Below are 20843 nucleotides of genomic sequence, written 5' to 3' on the forward strand. Positions count from 1 at the left end.
ATGCACGCCGTTAACCCTTTAACGGAACTAAGCTGACACGTGTGCCATCCAAACTCTTTGCCGTCAGCTGGCTGACGACAAAGACCTTTGTATCTTTGCTGTCCGACAGCCGACGGCAAAGAAGCCTTTGTCGTAGCCTGTTCAGCCGGACATGTTGCCGTCAGCTGGCTGATGGCAAAGGCCTTTGTTGTCCGCCATGTGTGCCTTTGCCGTCCGCCATGGCTGACGGCAAAGTTCCTGATTCCTGTAGTGTTTCCTCGACTTTTCGAAGTTTCACGACCAAAAGTCTTCTATGTTGCATGTGCAGATTGGATTGGCATGATTGTTGTTGCCTCGTAAGGCAAGAAGACCTAATCGATCAAGTCCTTGTTCCACCTTGCTTCGGATCTGTTGATGAGCTCACTCACCGGTAGAGTGGGATCTGCAACTAGTAACACAATGGTACGCATATTTTTCGGCCTCGGGATCCAGTTCATCTTCCAAATTTCGGTAGGTGTTCTGTTGCCTATTCTTCCGATGAGACCTTGCTTCAACACGTCTCGGCCATCTAACAAAGACCGCCAGATTTGAGATGGGTGCGTTCCAATTTCGTCCTCTAGAAACTCCAAGTTAGGAAAGTATGTGGCCTTCAGGATCCTCGCACTTAAAGACACTGGATTGTCAAGAATCCTCCACGCCTTTCTTAGATCCCCTCCCCCCAACATATATATATATTTAGGCATGTACATGGTGTCCCACAATACCCAGTACGGATTCCGTTGTCCATTCTTACTCCCCCACCAGAAAGCTTTAATCATAGAAGTTAAGTGATCACACAATCCTCTAGGCAATTTGAAGCAAGATATAGTTAAAATAGGCACTGCTTGTGCACTGGACTTCACTAAAACCTCCTTGCCTGGTGAAGACAAAACCCTGGCCATCCACCCTTGTTTTCTTTTTCAAAGTCTCTCTTTTAAGTATTTTTGAAAGTCCCAGTCTTCAATACTCCCACATCAGCCGGCATTCCAAATACTTCTCATTAAAAAGCTCAGTTGGGACACCCGAAATCTCTTTGTGCCCCCCCCCCCCCCCCCCCCTCTCCACACCTCAGGACAGCCCTTGCTGAAAAATATAGATGATTTTTCTTTGTTTATGCGTTGACCTGAAGCCCTCGCATAGATGCCTAATGAGTAACCTTTCCCGCGAAACAAAAAAAGTTCTCCATCTTTTCCCTGGGCCACGAGGATTCGTTCAAACTGTCCCAGGCCGGCGCGCGGCCTCCCTCGAAAGAGCCGAGCGCTACGACGACGCAGCCGGCCCACCTCACACCACCCGTTTCCCCGCGGCCCGCGCCACGTCCCATCTCCCCTCGTCAACGGCCGGTGGGTGAGCGCCCCGATCCGACCGTCCACCGCGCTTATCCGCGTCCGCCCAGATGCGCCCACCTCGCGTCCCCCCATTGGGCAGCCCGTCGCATCGCCACCCATCCCCGTCTTCCCTACGCGGACACGTCGCGCGCCCGCACGCCGCCGGAGCCCACCACCACGTTCCGCTCAGTGGCCAGCCGGAACAAAATCCCTACCCCGCACCACGCCCCCCACCCCCGTATCCACCCGCCCCACTGACACCCCGTCCCCCCGCCCCGCCCGCACCCGATTCCCACGAGGCCAATCGGCGGGCGCGGCGGCCGAGAGATCCCGAGCAGCGACAGGGGCCACGAGGCGCGGGATCTGGCCGTGTGCGCGAGGCAAAGCTCAGTGGGGGCGCAGGCCTACTTTATTACCCGGCGCGCACTAATCCAGATTTGGGTTTCGTCGCCGTGGGGCGACGTTTTAAAACGCACCGGCCCGAGCGCCCCCGCCAGGCCAACACCTGTCCTCCCCTACCACCCATCTCGCCGTCGCGGCCAACGACCGCCTTCCACCTCGCCCACCTCCGATCTCTATCCCTCTGTCCCTCTCTCTCTCTCTCTGCGCGCGCGCCAATCGCTCCTTGTAGCGGCAGCGGCAGCGGATCCGCTCTTGCTAAAATTGGCACTGCCAGCCATACTTAATCCAGCCCGGCCGCGCCGTCCGACCGGCTGATTAAAGCAGCTCGAGCTCGCTCGCCCGCCCGCCCGCTGCTCCCCATCACGAGTACCGCGGCCGCTGTCTGGCTGGCTGGAGCTCGCACACCTGTGAGGCTCTGACTCGCGGCGCTTTTCGATTCGCCTCGGCTGATTGGCGGGATCGGGCATGGATTTTCCGGGAGGGAGCGGGCGGCCGCACCAGCATCAGCAGCACCACCACCAGCCGCTGCCGCTGACGCGCCAGGGGTCGTCGGTCTACTCGCTCACGTTCGACGAGTTCCAGAGCGCGCTCGGCGGGCCGGGCAAGGACTTCGGGTCCATGAACATGGACGAGCTCCTCCGCAACATCTGGACGGCCGAGGAGTCGCAGGCCATCGGCGCCGGCCCCAACGCCGCGGCCTCCTCCTCCGCCGCGGCGGGGCAGGACCACGGCGGCATCCAGCGCCAGGGCTCGCTCACGCTGCCCCGGACGCTCAGCCAGAAGACCGTCGACGAGGTCTGGCGCGACATGATGTTCTTCGGAGGACCCTCCGCCGCCGCCGAGGCTCCCCCGCCGGCCCAGAGGCAGCAGACGCTCGGGGAGGTCACTCTCGAGGAGTTCCTCGTGCGCGCCGGCGTCGTGCGCGAGGACATGCCGGGGCCGCCGCCGCCCGTCTCGCCGGCCCCCGTGGCCCAGGCGCCGCCTCCGCAGCCACAGATGCTGTTCCCTCAGAGCAACATGTTTGCTCCGATGGTGAATCCTCTGTCCTTGGCCAATGGGTTGATGACCGGAGCATACGGCCAGGGAGGAGGAGGTGGTGGTGGTGGTGCGGCCGCTATGGTTTCGCCGTCGCCGACGGGGAGGCCGGTCATGTCCAACGGCTACGGCAAGATGGAAGGCCTCAACTTGTCCTCGCTGTCGCCACCACCGATGCCGTATGTTTTTAGCGGCGGGCTGAGGGGGAGGAAGCCACCGGCCATGGAGAAAGTGGTCGAGAGGAGGCAGCGGCGGATGATCAAGAACCGGGAGTCTGCGGCGAGGTCGCGCCAGAGGAAACAGGTGAAAATTCTATTGCTATCGTGCTGTTAGCCTGTTACTGTACATAAAAAATCGTGATGTGTTTGCTTACTAGCGGTGACACGTGTTGCGCAATCATATATGTTCCTCTTAACCAAATTTTTCTTCAATTTATGGCACAACAGCAGCGCTAAAATGGGTACTCCCTCTGTAAACAAATATTTATGTAATTATTTACAGATGGAGTACTATAAATAGAACAAAGGATTAGAGCCTTCTTTGTGTGCATATATAATTTATGTAAAATCGACGTCGGCATACTAAAATACAAAGGATACAAACATGAATGATCGTGTTTGCAGCCGTCGTCTTCGAAAACGTTGAATCTTGGCGAGAACAATTTCTAACATCAATAGGTTCTCCTTGCCGTCGAGCTTCTGCAACTCTTGGATAATCGATATTGGCTAAATCTGTGCCTTCTGATATGCAACAGAGTTATATGATGGAATTGGAGACTGAGGTGGCAAAACTTAAAGAGCGGAATGAGGAGTTGCAGAGAAAACAGGTACTATGATACATCTCCTGGCCACTCTTCTTGTTTAATTGTATTTGTATTGTACTTCGGCAACGCGCATTCTAGCATTCCTTTCTATTTGTGAGTAGTCGCCTTCTGGTTGATCACCTCGATTTATCAGAGAAAAATCTGGATGATCACTATCTGGATATTTAGTTTCTAATGATAGGTCTTAGTCACCCTGCAGCATTTAACAAAGTCAGAGTCAATCAAAGAGAGAACAAATCACAGCATGTTTTCAACTACAAGTCTACATGCAGCAAGAGCGGTCTTTTTATTGCATGATTTACTCTCAACATTCTGTTGTGAATTTCCACAAAGCTAAAACTCAAGGTAGCAGTTAACAAAAATAGGTTCCAGTGGCAGCTGTCAAATTACTTCAGTGCTAAGTATTCTGCTCCTCTAATGGTAAAAAATGATCTTTTGTTTCGTCTGATGAATATAAGACCTAGACTAACTACGGCTTATCTGGAATGGATTGTTCCATTACTAAACTAGTAGTACATCTACACTTTACTCTGCGTATTGGACTACTTCCTCTTTTTCTCTGTTCTTGCATTGTTCAGTCTGTCACTGTTCTGTTACCATCTTTGACGCATGTTATCTGAACTAGTTGGTTATTTCTTCTAATGTGCAGGCGGAGATGCTAGAGAGGCAAAAGAATGAGGTAATTGCCTACCATTTTGAAGAAACTGCTTTTGCTCGACTGATACTATTTTTGCTTATTTAACCATTCAAGAGAAAACAGAACTGACCAGCCTATGTGCGCCCTTTTGTTTGACTAGTAGCATATTTCGTTCGTATAAAGGAAAACGTGTCTTGACCTATGATCATGGATACCCATTCAGGAAGTATTGCAGTCGACCTGTCAATGTCATGAATATAGTTTAGCTCTATGATGCATGGTTTGATTCATCAACGATATTATTATGAAAATACAAGTTCTCGAAACTTGTGGTACTGATACACTTGTTTGAATAGGAAATGTTAGTCTGATTGACAGCTACTGATGTAGATGTAGAGTTCTGGTTTTCTTATCGTATACTTGACTTAACAATGCCGTATTGACAAAGTAAAGCTGTGGGAACTGGAGAAATGATAAGGCAAGGATTGATGTGGATTTGATTGATAATATTTTCCTACAACAGGGGTTAGGTGGTAACATTTAAGCGGCTTAAAATGCTTTAAGAAAACTTTGAATTGATCGGCCAACTGCAATGACTTTCGCTCTAATATTCCATCTATTGACCCAAGTGTTGTATTTGTAAGGTTAGCTGTGTTCTATTCACTTTTTTATTTCACTATTGCTACTATTTGGTGTTACTTTGTTCATCTGTATTGCCAGCTTAGCAAGATAAAATGTTGGGAGTAAACAAATTATACAAGTGCAGTTATTAGACCAGAGATTATGTGTGTGTCGTCAACTATATATGTTTTCGTCTGATTGAAAGAGCTGTTCAATTGTATTTCCCCCAACATCGCATCTAAAGTCATCATTCTTTATTAACATTTCCCATGAGAAATGGTGTTTCTTATGTGTAACAACAACAATTTCAGCTATTTCTTTTTTCTTCTCTTTTTTCTGGGAAAATTTCAGTAACTTCCATCATGATACCCTATAGGACTGGTTAACAACTCTGTCGTTTTCCAGCTTTCATTGCCGGATTGTCCAAGTTTTCATCAATTAAAATTTTAGTTTGGGCCTGGTCCAGATTGTGAGAGCTTTAGCGTTCCATAGGGTGGTCGATGATGACCTTGGTTAGGGGCTGGTCCTGTGCCTGGCTTGCTATTCTTTAAGCTCATGGACATATGTGTTTGTAACTCTCTTTTCTTCTAATAGAATGTGCAGTGCTCCTGCTGCTCGCTCTTGGAAGGAAAAGAAAAATAGTTACACATCATTATCTCCGTGATATTATGAGAAATGTGTGGGCTGTCTGATTTAGGACAGGGACCTTCTGTCTTCCTTTTTTCATCGAATTTTTTTAAACTCAGCCAAGAAAAAGGTTATGGTCTCTCGCCTGCTTCTCGTTACCTTCAAGTTCCTTGGGGCGTAGTTTTCTTTTGTGCATGTTGACCCACTTAACGGTCGTACAAAGCCTTAGACTGTGAGACACTTGATCCAGGTTCCACTCTATACAATCATGTTTCATTCATAGGGAAAAGGGTGAAACTTCTGCCGTAACTTGGTGGTACATAATTACATTTTGTTTTGCTGTTCCTAGTTAAAAGAAGTGACTGCTCCTCCACTGTTCTGTAGGCATTGTCATATGACGTTTCTGAGATTGCCTCGTTACACTTCAGGAGATGATTTTCGCCCTAACGTAATTTCTGAACGGTATATGCAGGTATTCGAGAAGGTTACCCGGCAAGCTGGACCGACGTCGAAGAGGATCTGCCTGCGGAGGACGCTGACGGGCCCTTGGTAAGCCGAAGGCCTGTAAACTAGAGCGCACTACTTTCGACGCCGCGCGGTTTATATACATACAGTAGATGAATTTCAGAATCGCCAGGAGTTGCGCTTGTAGAGCAGCCACTGATCCGATGCTTCAGAGCTCAGGCTCCTAGGCCGATAGACTGCCGGCGATCTTCACTTCATAGGTTTTTAGCCGTCCGCGTGCCGTTCCGTGTGAGTAGAGAGCATTTGTATGTAAAAATCTACTTAACCATGTGTTGGTGTGATGCTGCATTAGAACTACATTTCTATTTTTTTACTGTTTCGAGGACTCATTACACAACCATGTTAGAAATGAGTTTGTACTCTTCATAAACCGATGCCTGGTCGGCTTGTAAAGCAGAACTATTTGCGCATCTGTAGATGATTTTCTTCCATTGTGCGCATCTTCAGAGTGAACTGAACTGAGCTACTTTGCAGAGTAAAGGAGATGCGCATCAGACATAGCAAAGCTTCTTGTATCTGGTAAGCACAAACCCAACTAGTCTGTACGTACCAATCTTGGATTCGAGTACTCGGTATCAGCGGCTGCTGTAGGCTGTGTGTTTCTGGCCCCGTTGCCACAGCATCATGTCAATGGAGCCATGTATGTAAGCTCTGTACTGTATGCATAAACCATGGCACTTGGTCATGTGGAACCAGAACCAAAACGTCTCTATATTACGAAACCTTCCGGATCAATCATGTAAATTACTACTCCTTTCATTCCATAATATAGTGCGCACACGTTTTTCGAGATTTAAGCTTGACCGTAAATTAGATCAATATAATACATAAATTTTGTATCTGAAAAATCATACCGTTGAAAACTTCTTTCAAATACAAATTCAGTGGTATCATTTCTATGATCAAATTTAAATTTTAAAAAGCATATGCGCATTACATTATGAAATAGAGTGCAGATATGGATTTTCGGATTACTAGTATTTTTCTCGAGCTTCGTATGGGCTGAACGTGGTTAGGCCGGAGCTAGAATCGTCCGGAGCATATTCCACCTGCTTCCTTCCGGTCCGGTCCGGGCAAAGCAGAAGCACCGACGGGCCCGGTGGTTGGCCGGGGACGTGACACGGAGGCGTGCCGCGCTAGCTTGCCTGCCCTCGTGGCCATCCTAATCACGATACTCCGGAAACTCGCTGTCGAGACACGTGCAGCAGCGCGGCATCCCATGTTCTTCTTCCCTCCCATCAGATCGGCCCAGCAGGTGCAGGTGCGTCAGTTAGCTCGGAATCATCGGCCCATCATCGATGGCAGGGCCGAACAACCTGATGCGGACAGCAGGAGCAAATTGCAGGTGTACCGCGCGCCGGTGCAGGGAATTTCACCGGGCAGTAATGGCTCCTGTCCGTTGCGATTCAAATGAAAAGAGACGCAGTTATTGGCAGGCTCGTGGTACCGCCGGGGAAACCATGATGACCGTGTCACCGTGCTGCCGTGCGGTGCGCATGGCTGTACCCTGCTGACACCAATATCCCAACCTCTGCCGTTGCACTGCAGCTCGTGAGCTCAACGGTTCTGGGCTCCTTTGATTCAAAGGAATTTTATAAGATTTTTGGAGAATTTAAATCCTTACGATTTTTTCCTATGTTGGTTCTTTGATTCACAGGATTGAATCCCATAAGATTTTTTTCTATAAAATCTTTTGTACTACATTTCTTTGGAAATCTAACATCCACTTCAATCTTTTTTTATAATTCCTTTGTTTTTCCTGTGCAGTCAAACACTCATTGCTAATCCTATAGGTTTTAAGTAGGCATGCCACTCTAATCCTATACTTTTCCTATTCCTACGTTGTCAAAATCCTAATAATCAAAGAGGCCCTCTAGCTCTGCCGGGCATTTGCGCGCAGTGAGCATCTACACAACCGGACCCCATCTCCCTTCCTTCCTTCTTTCTTCCCCTAGGCGAACAACGCAGACACCCTGAAGTTTCACATGTCAATAGAGTTCGACCGATTCGGATCCGTCCACTGCGAGGTGGGAGCTTGCCGCCTTCTCGGGCAAGGAGGAGAGAACCCTCCTAATCGCGGTCCGTCGTTCCCTGGAGGACGCCGGACCTCCTACGTGAGAATCGTCCTGCCGCAAATCCACCGATACTCTGGTTAGAATCCAACGGTGGCGGCATGCCGAGCAGAAGCTCGCGCCGCGTGTTCGCACCGTCACCGTAGCCTACGAGTGTGCCCGAACGGGTCACAACAGAAGGCCTCGGCGCCTTGAAATGGCGGAATCAGTGTATCCCCAACGTTGGATCCTTGTCCCACCGACGTCAGACTCGGAGTCCTAGGTCAATGACCGCAATGCCCAAGGGTACAAATGTGTCGTGTGTTGTAACTGTGGAGGCGCAGCCAAGGTCGAAGGACGACATGCTCGCGCGTGAAAAGGAGAAGGTGTGCACGCAGTGGAGCTAGCAACGTGGATGCCCGTACCGAGATCTTTCAAAGTGGCAAGCCCGGGCCGTCCTTGCCCTCGCGATGGAGCATACTCGGGTCGTTCGTGTGCCCTCGCCAGCCTTCTCCCAAAGAGGATCTGAACATGTCTGGTGTCGTGTACGACACATTCAGCTCTCACGCCGAGCAGATCCGCCTCAACCTCCATTGCGCCTTGGACCGCCATTTCCGCGACCACGAGGACAATGGTAAGGGCTAGGGTAAAGGAAAAGGCGGGGCGTGGTCAAACCTCGTCTATAGTCATATACTCATATGAAGTAGAGCATTTCAAATTTTGATGGTCCGATGAATGAACTTCCCTATGCTACGTCCTAACTTGGTATGGCATGCATGAACAACATCCTGTGTCTTGTACTCCCTACTTCTGAAATCTTCTAGATACATCCCTTTTTCATTCATTTTGATGACAAGTATTTTCAGACGGAGGGAGTATGAACTATGAAAGCATGTGTGTTGATCCATGTTGCATGCTTGTGTACGAATTTAAGGATTTGAATAGGAGGAGAACGGCTGCGTGGTGGACGGGTCCGGACGTGTGCACGAACATAAAAGGGTCAGATTTTGCCCATCCGGATCGTTCGTAGATTACTGAATTCCACTAGGTAGAATGGCGCGGAACTGATTGAGAGAAGAGATGGGTGGTGGCACTGACAGCTACGGCGGACAGCTCGCCGTGCCGAGACGACGACAGAGAGGGACAGCCAACGAAACCTGCTCTCCATCTCGCTTCCTCCCGTTCCCATACGGGGGCCATGGCCGGGCGGACCACAGCCTGTCCCGTCATTCGCGAGAAAGGGAATTTTCTCTGCACCTCACCGCTGCAGAAAGGATGGTGGCACAGTATCTATCCGTGTCGTCATCCTCCTTCTCGAATCTCGATGCAGAACCCTGTACCTGGATCATGAATCACACACACATACAAAAAAAATCTATCTCCGTTGCTTGGTCTCGGCAGATCTGCTGATTGCAGATGAGGCAAAGGATCGGTGAGCTGCTTCAGATTGCTGTTGCTTGATCGGGTGGCCAATGACACGAGGGGGGGATTGATTGGGTGAGCAAACCCAATGGCAGCACCCATCGCTGGTCAAATTATTTTGCAAGGGGAAGAAGCAACAGCAACTGCTACCAGGCAACAGTTTATTATCAATTCCACGAACGCGAATTGAAATTAATCTAATCTACCTGCTGATGATTGATGGCGATGATGCGCAATGTACAGAGATGTCGAAAGTAAATTATTACTGCTACGAAATCAGGGGAGGTGACTACTAACGGAAGCAATGCCGCCGCGGCTGAAGATCAGCGGAGGGGAGGGGAGGAGGAGCTAATTATAACAGGGGGAGTGCGGATTACGGAGTATAGTTTCGAATTGCTCAACGATAAACATGTGACACAAAGTCGATTAGCAGCAGCAGGCTAAAGCTATAGCTAGTCCAAGATGCGATGCGAGAGCAGATGTGGAAGGCGGCCGGCCGATCGCCCGACGACACCTGGTAGATTCTCTTCTCGTTGCTTGCTTGCTCATCATCATTGGTTGCTTCTTCGATCTCGAGGCAGGGATGGGGGGATGATTCTTTTCTTCTGCGTCTGCTGGTTGTTGTCCCTCCTCTGAATTCGGTATGGCTTTCACGTTGGCGTTTCATGGCTGGGTGGTTTGGTTCAGGAGCGGCTGCGCATGGACAGCGCCACCACCTGCGCCCACTGCTTCAGCCTCATCTTCACCGTCTCCGGCGGGTCATCTGCAGGGAAGGGAAGCACCGCCGCCGAAAAGTCAGATCAAAAGTTCCAATCGCTCTAACAATCGAAATTTATTCGGGTTTGGTTGAAGAGAAATTCAGAGACCGCTCGTCTAATCTAATCAACAGATCAGATGAGACCGAACCAGAACTCTGCTGAAATCTGAAACCGAACTGAATGTGCGTACCTGGGGAGAGTATGGAGAGGGGGCTCCCGATGGGCGACGGCTCGGAGGCCTCCGAGGAGGCGCCGCAGGAGCACTGGTGACTGGCCGCGCCGGCGCAGCCCCCGGCGTTGGCGTTGGCGGCGACGGCGTAGAGGAGGTCGAGCGCCGGGAGCGTCTCGACGAGGCGGCTCCTGCCGGCGTCGCAGGCGGCGCAGCGCTGCGAGGGCGGGTCGAAGCGGAAGCCCAGATCGAGGGAGCCGCGCAGCTCGTCGAGCTGGTCGTCGGTGACGCTCTGCGCGCGCTGCAGCGGCGAGCGGCGGCCCCTGCCGAGAATCCCGCGCCGCCGCCGCTCCCACGCCTCGTCCCGCTCGATGTCGGGCGACCACGAGTTCTGCTTCTGCAGGCCCATCGCCCCCGCCGCGCCCCTCAGCCTGCTCCCGCCGCCCAGGCCCATCAGGTGGGGCTGGAACCCCTTCCTCTCCTCCTCCATGGCCGCCGGCCTCCTCCTCCTCCGCGAGGGGGGGCGGCGGGGGATTTGGGTGGGGGCGGGGAGGACTGCTGGCCGCTGCCGGGGGCGAGTGGCCGGGGTGGAGTAATTTATCTCCCTCGGCCTGCCTCTGCCTTGCCTTCCGCCGCCTTCTTCTTTTTCTCCTTAGCGGATCGGGTGCTCTGCGGGCGTCCGCCGACGCATAACGGGCTGATATATACCCCTCGTGGATGCGTGGCCCTGGCGGACGGAACGAACGGTGGGATTTCCTCCGGCTGCTAGGGCGGGGCTCATTATTGGGCATTGATTCGGGGTCACGGGGAACGTGGGCCGGGGGGAATTCTTTCTGACTGGGAACGGCCGTATGCAACCCCAACTTTTAACCCCATCGTTCCCCTTGCAGTACAAGTGTTTTGAACTTTTGCTCAAAGAAGAAAAAAAAGGTGTTTTGTACTACGTATTACTACTACGGTGCGGCATTTGAGCTGGCTGTTTGTATCATCGCGGTTGGATTCGGATCCCCCCTGAATCCTCGCGTGCGGCGGGTAAAACGGAACGGTTCTTCCGTGTCTTGTTTTCACGCCGGTCAGTTGGCTAAAATCCCGTCGAAAATGCGTGGGAGAATTACGTGTCGTGGATGGGCGAATTGGTTGGTAGTTCCTCGGGAATAAATCAGCTTAGTTGGTGAGTGCATCACACGAACGTAACCACCGCCGGCCGGCCGGTGCTAGTGGCGCATCACAGTGGAGAGGGTGAAGGGCGCCTGTTTGCGACAACCGACTCGATTACCACCTAACCGACGTGCGCGATTATGTCAGGCCGGTGGGATTTGCTTGCGCGCAAAGATTTTGTAATGTGCCCATCGATCCACGTTCTTCATAAGAGTGTCGCAATTTTGCTGATCGTTCGACATGCATGGAGAATCTTCCGGACAACTCCTGCGATCCTCGACATGCATCGAGAATCTTCCGGCAGGAAAAAGAGCGAGATCCAACTCGAATTCGGATTCTGTTGCCGTGCGCCGCTGAATTGTGGGATCTACTAGTTCGTCAGGGTTTTTTTCTCTGTTTTTTCCAATTTGATTGACGGTAGTTAGTCAAGGGAGTTTACCGGAATGTTTTTCCAACAGAGCGTCTAGTCGCATGCTACATTCTCTCCTGGATTCGTGCCATGCAGTGATGCAGATCGCGCTAATTTAGGGCGGTCTGTCAGACGTTACGATTCGTAGATACGGTCCATGATTTGCTTTGCGCTAATGCGTGCATACCAAACTTGTAAGATTTCTTTATTTTCTTTCCCTTTTTACATCAACTTGTGACGGAGATCTTATTCTTATCGCTGCGATTTTTCTTTTGCAATAGCAACTTTGATGCATCCTCAACATGCATGGACAATCTTCTGAATACTCCTGGTAAGATTTCCTTGTTACAATCTCCTGTGGATTCGTAGCTTGCAACGCGGTAATTAAGGGGCACGAGATTGCGATCTTTTGCGTTAATGATATCGCGCCAATCGACGATGGATCGCACTCGTGCATGCGTCTCAAACGTAAAGACAGAGATTATTTTTACAGCGCCTAAATCTTAAGATATACAAGTAGATCTTTAGCCCAATTTGGAAGAACAACTTGTGTTGCCACTCGAACCATCGATGATCGCTTGCCCGACACTGCCTCTGCTTGTGCCCGTGTCATCTGGTATAGCATACCTAATTGCATGGAAGGTGTGCACGCAAGTTGCCAGGGCCAGAAACGGAAATAAAGCGTGCAAAAGGTGCACTGGCCTGTCGCGGTGCAGTGTCCGGGCGGATCAAGCTTGCCCAAGAATACACTGGCCGGAAAACGATTATCCGTGGCGTGCCTTGCAGCCTGGACGATGCCAACCCATAAATCGCACGCGATGCCTGTCTTCGCTTCGATTTCTATACTAATCATATGCGTGACACCTTACAATTAGTATGGACAGATTCGTGGCCTGCGATTTTTCTATCGCCCGTGCGTGGAAAATCAACAAGAGAGTTTCGTGTTTGAACCGGGCCTGCTCGAGAAAATTCTTATGTTTATGACCGTAATTTACTTGCACTTCACCGCGATTCAGGCAAGATGCGTGTTCAACTGTGACACGTACTGAAGATCATCCGGCATGATCGGCACGCCTGCATAGTTTAGCTGGGTTCCCCCACACTTGCACGGGAAGACTCCTGGCTTCGTTTGATTCGATCTTACAGCCGAAATATCTTCATTTGATTCGAGTAATAATATATATACATGACACAATGGACGTCTTCTAAGTTCTAACTACCGGTATGTATAAGGTTAAGTTAGTGCAATAATTGAGCATGCAACTTGCTTCTTGGTCATCGGTCGATCGTCTCATTGGCCCGGTCTTTGCACATTGAGAACGACGGATGACCTCACGTCGCAATGTCACACCGCCTTTGATAATGGCTGCAGGAGTATTAGAATGGAAGGGAATATCCCACGGCGTTGTCAGGTCGAGATACGCATATGCTCTTATCATATTTTTGCCGACGAGAAGCACTTCCGTCTAGCTCAACTACCATATTAGAGCATCTCCAGCCGCGTCCCCAACAGACCCTTCCCAGGAGTTTTTGTCGTGCCGGCGCCAAAAAAACGGCCCAGTCGCGCCCCCAAAATCCCGTTTTTCGCCGGCTCGGGCCAAAATTGGTGCCGGCGGACCCAGGCCGAACCCGACGCCCCGGGGGGCGCTTGGGGAGCCGGCACAAGCGAAAAAGGCGCGTGGGTCCGTCCTGGCGGCGACCCGAGGGCCTTTTCCCGCCGTTTCTTGACGCTTTCCCCTCGCATCCCTCCCGCTCGCTCGCCTTCCTCCCGCCATTCCCTCCCTTTCTCCCGCCAAACCCCCTCCCGCTCGCCTTTCAGTCGCCGCCATGCCGCGCGCGGCGGCAACCACGACTGGCACCGTGGCCCAGCTAAAGCAGAGGAAGCCGAGGGCGCCGCCATTGAAGCCACCGGGCATGTCGAACGCCGAGTGGAGGGTGGAAGTTCAGCGACGCGACGCAGTCACCGCCGACCGGCGGAACAGGGCCATCGCCAAGAAGGCCCGTGACAACGCGGGGCGCGCGGCGGCGTCCTCCTCATCGGTCGACCACGCGGGGATGATGAATCCACCCGTCGTCAGCCACGCCCAGTACGCGCCCTGGGGACAGCAAGGCGTCGGATCTCCAAGGGAATCGTCGTCGCCCGGCTACGCCGACGGCGACGCGCACGGTGGGTTCAACCCAAACGTGACCTTCCCCATGGCCACCCCGCGACGCGCACACCCTCGCCCGCCTTCGTCAGTGTGCAGTACCCTCCATACAACTACTCGCCGCCCGCCTACGCGTCCACACCGACGCCCCATCTCCGCCGTGGACCGCTGCCCTTCTCGCACCTCGGCGACACCGACGACACAGGAGCCGACATGGACGACATCATCGCGACAGGATCGACCGCGGCCGCCGCGTATCCCGGGTTCGCCACCCAGGACGAGGTAGTGGATCTCGGCGGCGACATGGAGGCCGAGCTCGGCTACGTCTACGGCGAGGACGCGCACGAAGCGCAGGAACCCGAGGAGGAGGAGGAGGAGGAGGAGGAGGAGGAGGCTCCTGATCCGACGAAGGGGCGCCAGAAGAAGAAGCGGGCGGCTAGGCCAGGCGAACCGTGCATCAAGTGGACGTCCAAGGAGGAGGAATGCCTCGCCGAAGCATGGAAAGTCGTCTGCCTCGACCCGACCACCGGCACGAACCAGAGCTTCGAGACGAACTGGGACCGCATCAAGGCCGAGTTCGACGAGCGGAAGCTCGTCGACCCCTACTTCAAAGGCGTCTACATGCAGCGCGGCTCCAAGGCGATGGCGAACCGTTGGGGGTGTATCCAGGGGGCGTGCAACAAATGGCATGGAATCGTCGAGGAGGTCGCGGCTCGCCCGGAGAGCGGGGCCAGCGTTGAGGATCAGGTACGCACGCCGTTCGCCCGCATCTCTTCGTCGTCTACGTCTGCCGCCCGCCAACTGTTTGTTCCTCCACGCAGTTGCTGCGCATGTTCACCATGTATCGGCGCGACAACCTCGATGCCGACTTCAAGTTCCTCCACGTCTACAAGCGCGTTGACAAGTGCGAGAAGTGGGCGAAAGTCCGACGTACCCTCGACAAGGCCAAGGAGACATACAAGCCGGACGCGACGACTCCGGACGCGTCAGAGGGGCGGCCGGACGGCCACAAATTGGCAAAGAAGGGGAAAAACGCCGACGCGGCAACCGCGCGAGTGCAGGAGTCCATCGAGCATTGCCTCGCCGACGCCCAGGCCCGGACCGTCCTACGTGAAGAGAAGACCGAGGCGCGGTGGTTGTCGCTGATGACAAACAACGCCATTAAGATCGATCTGCTCCGGACCAACGTCGACTTGCTCCGGACGAACGTCGCCGCAAAGAAGAGGAACACCGACATGGCTTTTCAGATGGGCGGGGCGGACATGCTCCTGAGCAACGACGAGCAGCTCAGGGTGTGGTACATGGCGGAGCGCGGCCTCATCCTGAACCAGATGCAGACGGCAACGCCGACGACGCCGACGACGCCAGCTCCCGCGCCCACGGTCACACGGACGCCAAGCCCGAACGACGCCTCTACATCGCCGCCCAGCAGTACCGAAGCCGTGCCGACACAGCCCAGCACCAGAGCAGCTTCGACACCGCCGAGCCCGCACACGCCGACTCCGCCAACACCTGGAGCCGACCCCGCCGAGTGATTCATCGCGCACGCGAACTTGCGGCGTGCGGCGCTTTGTTTTTTGTAACGCCAGACTACGTTCGATCGCCGAATTTTGGTGGCGTCTTTTGTGAGCGGGAACGACCTAGTTCAAATTTCCCGCATCCTGGGGCCGGCGCTTGGGGGCGTGACTGGGAGCTAGGTCGCCCCTAGGGGCCGAACTAGCGCCGGCACACCCCAGGCCGCTCTATTTAGGCGCCCTGGGGGGCTGAACGGCTGGAGATGCCCTTACTCTCTCTGTCCCAAATTGCTTGTTTTAGATTTGTCTAAGACAAGAATTTTGGGACGGAGGGAGTACTATTTTACTACTACTTGTTGGTTTACCGGTATGTCTTGCAGATAGAATTCATTTGGATTTCACTGTAAATTATTTACAGTACTTTACTACTACTAAGAACTGAAAATTGACAGGCTGGCTCCAACCCGTTACAATGGTACGTACTCCCTCCGTCCGGAAATACTTATCGGAGGAATTGATGTATCTAGACATATTTTAATTCTAGATACATCCATTTTTATCCATTTCTACGACAAGTAATTCCGGACGGAGGGAGTACTTTGAATCCTCGATTCCAAAAATTATGGACAGAAGGTAGTTTTATTACTTGGCTTCAGGAAGCTGGCGGTCACACAAGACAAGAACAGAAGTACTCAAAGTTTAACAACTCCCTCAAATTCAGAAAAAGTAGGATGTCATGTTTAAAAGCTAATTTAGCACTAGTATATCTTCAGTTACCTATAGTTAGTAAGATTTTTATGAGTGGTACGTAGTAGTTTTCACTGAATCTGCCCTGAAACTGAAATGACAACATATGTCCGTGGAAGAAGACAAAACCTACTCACAGTACTACAGTAGAACAAACAATGACCTCACCTTGGCACATGTCGTTTGTAGTTGCTGGTAGACTTGACCGGGCTGGAACTAACCCGGAAAGTGCGCCCGTTTTCCGTCAACGGCCAGGGAGTACGTAGCTCGACACCCCGCCAAAATCTCGCTAAGCCTAACTACCATGGGATATCTGCCAAATCAAAATGTGGAAACATTGGAGCAAGACTTTGCAAATCCGACCGCGGGCGTCTCCGCGGACTCTGACCGGTCAAGTCTCAAATTTCATTTCTCACAACTGAACATTTTAATTATCATATCTCAAATCCATATATACTTATGCAACTATGTCGATGTAATGCACATCGTCCGGCTACTCCATCCCTACTAACATGCCATCGGACTACCAAATTTTTGCATGTGTTGTGGTAAAGATCATACACGGCTGCCCTTTGCCTTTCCCAGCGCCCTTGCCGTCCTTCTCGCGGAAGTACCGGTCAAAGACGCAGTAGGGATCGAGCCGGATCTGCTCGTCGCCGGAGTTGTCCTCGCCGTCGCTGTCCTCCTTCAGTGACAGTTCAGCCATGGCACGGAAAACCGCCCGATTTTGCTCTCGGGCGAGGGCGCACGTGTTCCTCCGCTGTCGTTTCTTCTCAATGCGGACGCGGATGGCTTTCTCCTCTACGGTCACCCGCACTGCCGCATCTGCCGCCGCCATTTTCGCCGTGATACGGGCCTCGGCGGCCCTTATCCTCTCCTTCCCACGGCGGGCACACCGGTCCCGGTGGGTCTCATAGTACACCTGACCAGTGATGGGAAAGGAGAGATTTTCTAGCTGCCAGGACCGCGATAATCAAGCCCCAGAGGACCCGAGCGCCAGTTGAGCTGACGTTATGGAGTCACGCTGGACAGATCCTGTCGTCGGCCGGGCACTGTCCTCTCAGGAGCGACGGAGTCCAATGCGGACCGGCATTGCCTCCTCCAACCCGCACGGGATGACACCCCAGTCGACGGATCCGGACTGGTTGAAGTGGTATCTGCTGCCCACCATGTCGGAGACGGACGAAAATAGCCGGAGGTGAGCTTGGCTGGCGGAGGGAGTGGAGTGGACTGAAGTGTGAAGTGTTAGGGTTTGATCCGGCGAGCGAATGGGAAGGAATATATGTGGGGTCGGATTGGCCAGTGTGGGATGGGTCCGACGTGGCGGATGCGTCCGGGCACCCCATATCCATAGATTTTTGCGCTGGATATGAGGGTTGCCGGTCAGTCCGGACGTTTAAAGTCGTTTGGGGCGTTCTTCTGGATCAAAATTTCGTAACTAGTTAATGATCGGATGGCTTGCTCGGACGTAGGTTTGAGACGCTCAGCTATAGATGCTCTTATACGTAGTAGAGCTGCCTTGCGGTTTCCTGAAGAGTGGAAGAGAAAACCAAAACATGGAAGTGTCAACATTTTAAACTCATCACCATGCAAACAGACAAGACACCCATGCTTGTGTGTTTTTGTTTCGGACTGGTCTGATGATTATGCAATCGCAAAGGAAAAAAAAATGAAATATCGGGTGACTGACCACCCATCATACGCAGAGAACATGGTTTAAGAGTATAGCAGCAGTACTAGAACTTCACGGCTGAGTGTCGAGCATCCGTACGTGCAATTGAGCATGCAGGCCATGAGAAAGAACTAAGAAGCGGCACTCAAAAGTCTCAACATCTACGACCGCGGCACGGATTACTTTGTTCTTGTCTCTGAAACAAGGATAACCTGAAATTAGTGGGAAGGGATCGATGAGGTACGTAGTACTAGCTACCTTCTCTGCCTTCAGCTGCAAGATAGTAGCAGCAATGGAGAAAAGCATGACTTGAGCAGATGATTATTCTATCTAACCCACTGCGGTGCAGCGCGGGAGCGGTCGTCACGGCTGGGGTCCGTCCACACCGACTCCCGCCGACGTGCGATCACCGGAGCCGCCCGCCCGACCCCCCATTTTTCATACACCGATTTATATATAAATCCATCGACCGAAAGCTAAGGGCGTGTGCACTGGAGTGACACCACAATGCAGACACGAAACGCGGAATTTTCTTCTGGAGGCGGTAGAGCAGCCTAGAATGTTCGTCCCAGCTGCTCTGTTTTGGTCGTCGGGAAAAGATGCAGCGATTTTGGCTTGGGCCGGACCCGGACCCGAGCTTTTGGCACGTCTGGGTGATGGGACTTAAAGGGTTGGGGACAGGAGACTTTGGCTCCTCTCACGCGGCACCTGCCCGGCCCCACCGCAGAGCACCGCGGCTTATTTGGTGGTTTGCTCGGCTGGTGCGGCTTTTCCGTGCGCTCGTTGCGGCACTTTTAGGTCGCGTTTCCGGCGCCGGCGAGTTGGACCTCTCCTGTCCTGTCGCGGGGCGGCACGTATACCTACCTCCATGCCAAGGGAACACGCGCGGGGTTAGCGGCCGTACCCTGTTTAGTTTATGGCCTTTTCTGGCCAATGGCATCTGTCTCCTAGTCCTAGTAGCCTGGTGGTTGATTTGCTCGTCGTTTGTTCGCTGATTTCCAGGTCCATCACGGGTACGAACGGCAAGCACACATACACAGGGATGGTTTGGTGATCTTTAGGACCGACGTTTGTTAGTGTTCCTGGGCATATGATGATTGCCTCCGGGCCCTTCGCAGCATCACCCGGCGCACAACTTTCATCATTACGCATCCATTGCCAGCCAATGGGAAGGAAATGGAGCTGTTTGCCCGGAGTTTTATAAGACCTCATGATATGAACTATGTGGCTGCGTCTTTGATCATTGCCTTTTTTTTCATCTATGACTATGCCACTACTATTGCTGCTTTTTTCTAAGAAATCTCGCCGCTTTATTGATTGATAACAATGTTCATAGATACAAGTATTGGATTGTGAGGATTGCCCACAAAAAATGTCTACCTACGCCTAAATTACAAGCAAATTTGACAAGATTACGAGCCTCAAAATTATGATTTCTACACTTATGGACAAAAAAAACACACAACATAAAACTAGTTCTACGATTCGTTGTTTCATGTACAATGGCCGAGTGAGGGCCTCCTATCCCATGGTTTATATCATTCACCACTACATATTGCTGCTTTACAGGCTTGTAGCGTCCGGTGTACCCAACCGCCTCGGGGAGGAGAAAGAAGCCCCGTTTCTCACAAAAAAAACAACAGAAGGAAGTCTCGGTGATTGTTATTTTTCTTCCTTCGTTTCTTTTTTCTTTTGGTTTCTAATTTTTTTGTCATTTTATGTGCGTAGTTATTTCTCCTTTAAAAAGATAGATTCTTGAAGAAATTTTGTGATATTTTTTTGTATAAAAAATTTAGCAAACATTTTTTTATTCCGTAATACTTTTTCCTTATATTTGGGAAACATTTTTTACATTTGTGATTTTTATCCAAAAAATATGTGAACGCTTTTAAATATCATAAGCATTTTTTAGAATTACCTTAACATTTTTTTAAATAACTAGCAAATATGCCCATGCATTACAACGGGAGATAAAAGATATCACGCTACAAATATCAGTGCATTGCAACGGAAGAAAAAAATACTACCCCTAGCCCAATAAGCATGGCTATAGATATACCTGGACATGGGCAACCCGGCCCAGACGACCCGATCCAACCTTGCCCACGGGTTGGGCCTGGGCCTAGATTTTGAGCCCGATGGCCGTGCCGGGCCGGGCTCAGGCCCATCGTATTTGCAGTTTAAGGAAGAGGCTCGACGGGCTTTTTGCATGATGGGTCAGGCTTGGGCCTGATTTTTAGGCCCGACGACTGGGCCGGGCTCGGGCCTAGGTTTTCTGCGTCGGGCTTTGGTAGGCCTGGCCGAAGCCCAGCCCGGCCTAACGGATGCACATGTATAGATGAAGACCCCTCACAGATCCACACCCTTTATTTCAACATGGTATCCCACCCGTGTCACCGCTTATCCTCATCTCCCTCACAGATGGTGACCATCATGTCCACTGACTATGTGATTAAAGCGCATATCATTGTTTTGTTGGTACTCTCTCCATTTACTTATACAAGGCCACACACTTGAATTATAGGTATCAAGGTAGAAATTAATGTCTGCTTCGCGAGCTAGCTTGTCTTCTCGTTTACCGGGTTAATTAATAGGGCACGTGGAAATTAGATGTAATTGAGTGGACATGAGGGAGGAAGAGTTGACAGTGTCATCATCATGCGGTGCATGCATGCGATGTTGGGGAACGTGATAATTTCAAAAAAAAATCCTACGCACACACAAGATCTATCATGGTGATGCATAGCAACGAGAGGGGAAGAGTATTGTCCATGTACCCT

General features: G+C 51.8%; 2 protein-coding genes across 3 annotated transcripts; one reads left to right on the forward strand and one right to left on the reverse strand.

The window, feature by feature from the left end:
- Window positions 1–1787: 1787 nt before the first annotated feature.
- On the forward strand, window positions 1788–6813 carry LOC123128583 (bZIP transcription factor 23). 2 transcript variants are annotated; one of them, XM_044548623.1, is made up of 5 exons: window positions 1788–3086; window positions 3538–3609; window positions 4256–4285; window positions 5964–6040; window positions 6491–6813. In XM_044548623.1, coding segments are annotated over exons 1-5 (1053 nt in total). In that variant the 5' UTR covers window positions 1788–2213; the 3' UTR covers window positions 6492–6813. The 2 variants fall into 2 exon arrangements, with proteins under 2 accessions (XP_044404558.1, XP_044404557.1); XM_044548622.1 differs by having other exon boundaries at window positions 1789–3086; window positions 5964–6751.
- Window positions 6814–9675: 2862 nt separating this feature from the next.
- On the reverse strand, window positions 9676–11104 carry LOC123128584 (uncharacterized). The gene is made up of 2 exons (XM_044548624.1): window positions 10438–11104; window positions 9676–10252 (listed from the first exon to the last, which is right to left on the reverse strand). The coding sequence occupies exons 1-2, from the start codon at window positions 10904–10906 to the stop codon at window positions 10173–10175; spliced, it is 549 nt and encodes a 182-aa protein (XP_044404559.1). The 5' UTR covers window positions 10907–11104; the 3' UTR covers window positions 9676–10172.
- Window positions 11105–20843: the final 9739 nt, after the last annotated feature.

This window comes from Triticum aestivum, chromosome 6A, assembly GCF_018294505.1.
Source record: "Triticum aestivum cultivar Chinese Spring chromosome 6A, IWGSC CS RefSeq v2.1, whole genome shotgun sequence".
Classification (NCBI taxonomy): Eukaryota; Viridiplantae; Streptophyta; class Magnoliopsida; order Poales; family Poaceae; genus Triticum; species Triticum aestivum.

Excerpts from the sequence above, each read along its gene's own strand:
- LOC123128583 (XM_044548622.1), top strand. The coding sequence starts at position 2,214 with ATGGATTTTCCGGGAGGGAGCGGGCGGCCGCACCAGCATCAGCAGCAC. Across the intron at positions 3,087-3,537 it reads GGTCGCGCCAGAGGAAACAG|AGTTATATGATGGAATTGGA; the intron begins GTGAAAATTCTA and ends GATATGCAACAG. Across the intron at positions 3,610-4,255 it reads AGGAGTTGCAGAGAAAACAG|GCGGAGATGCTAGAGAGGCA; the intron begins GTACTATGATAC and ends TCTAATGTGCAG.
- LOC123128584 (XM_044548624.1), bottom strand. The coding sequence starts at position 10,906 with ATGGAGGAGGAGAGGAAGGGGTTCCAGCCCCACCTGATGGGCCTGGGC. Across the intron at positions 10,253-10,437 it reads CCTCTCCATACTCTCCCCAG|ATGACCCGCCGGAGACGGTG; the intron begins GTACGCACATTC and ends CCTTCCCTGCAG.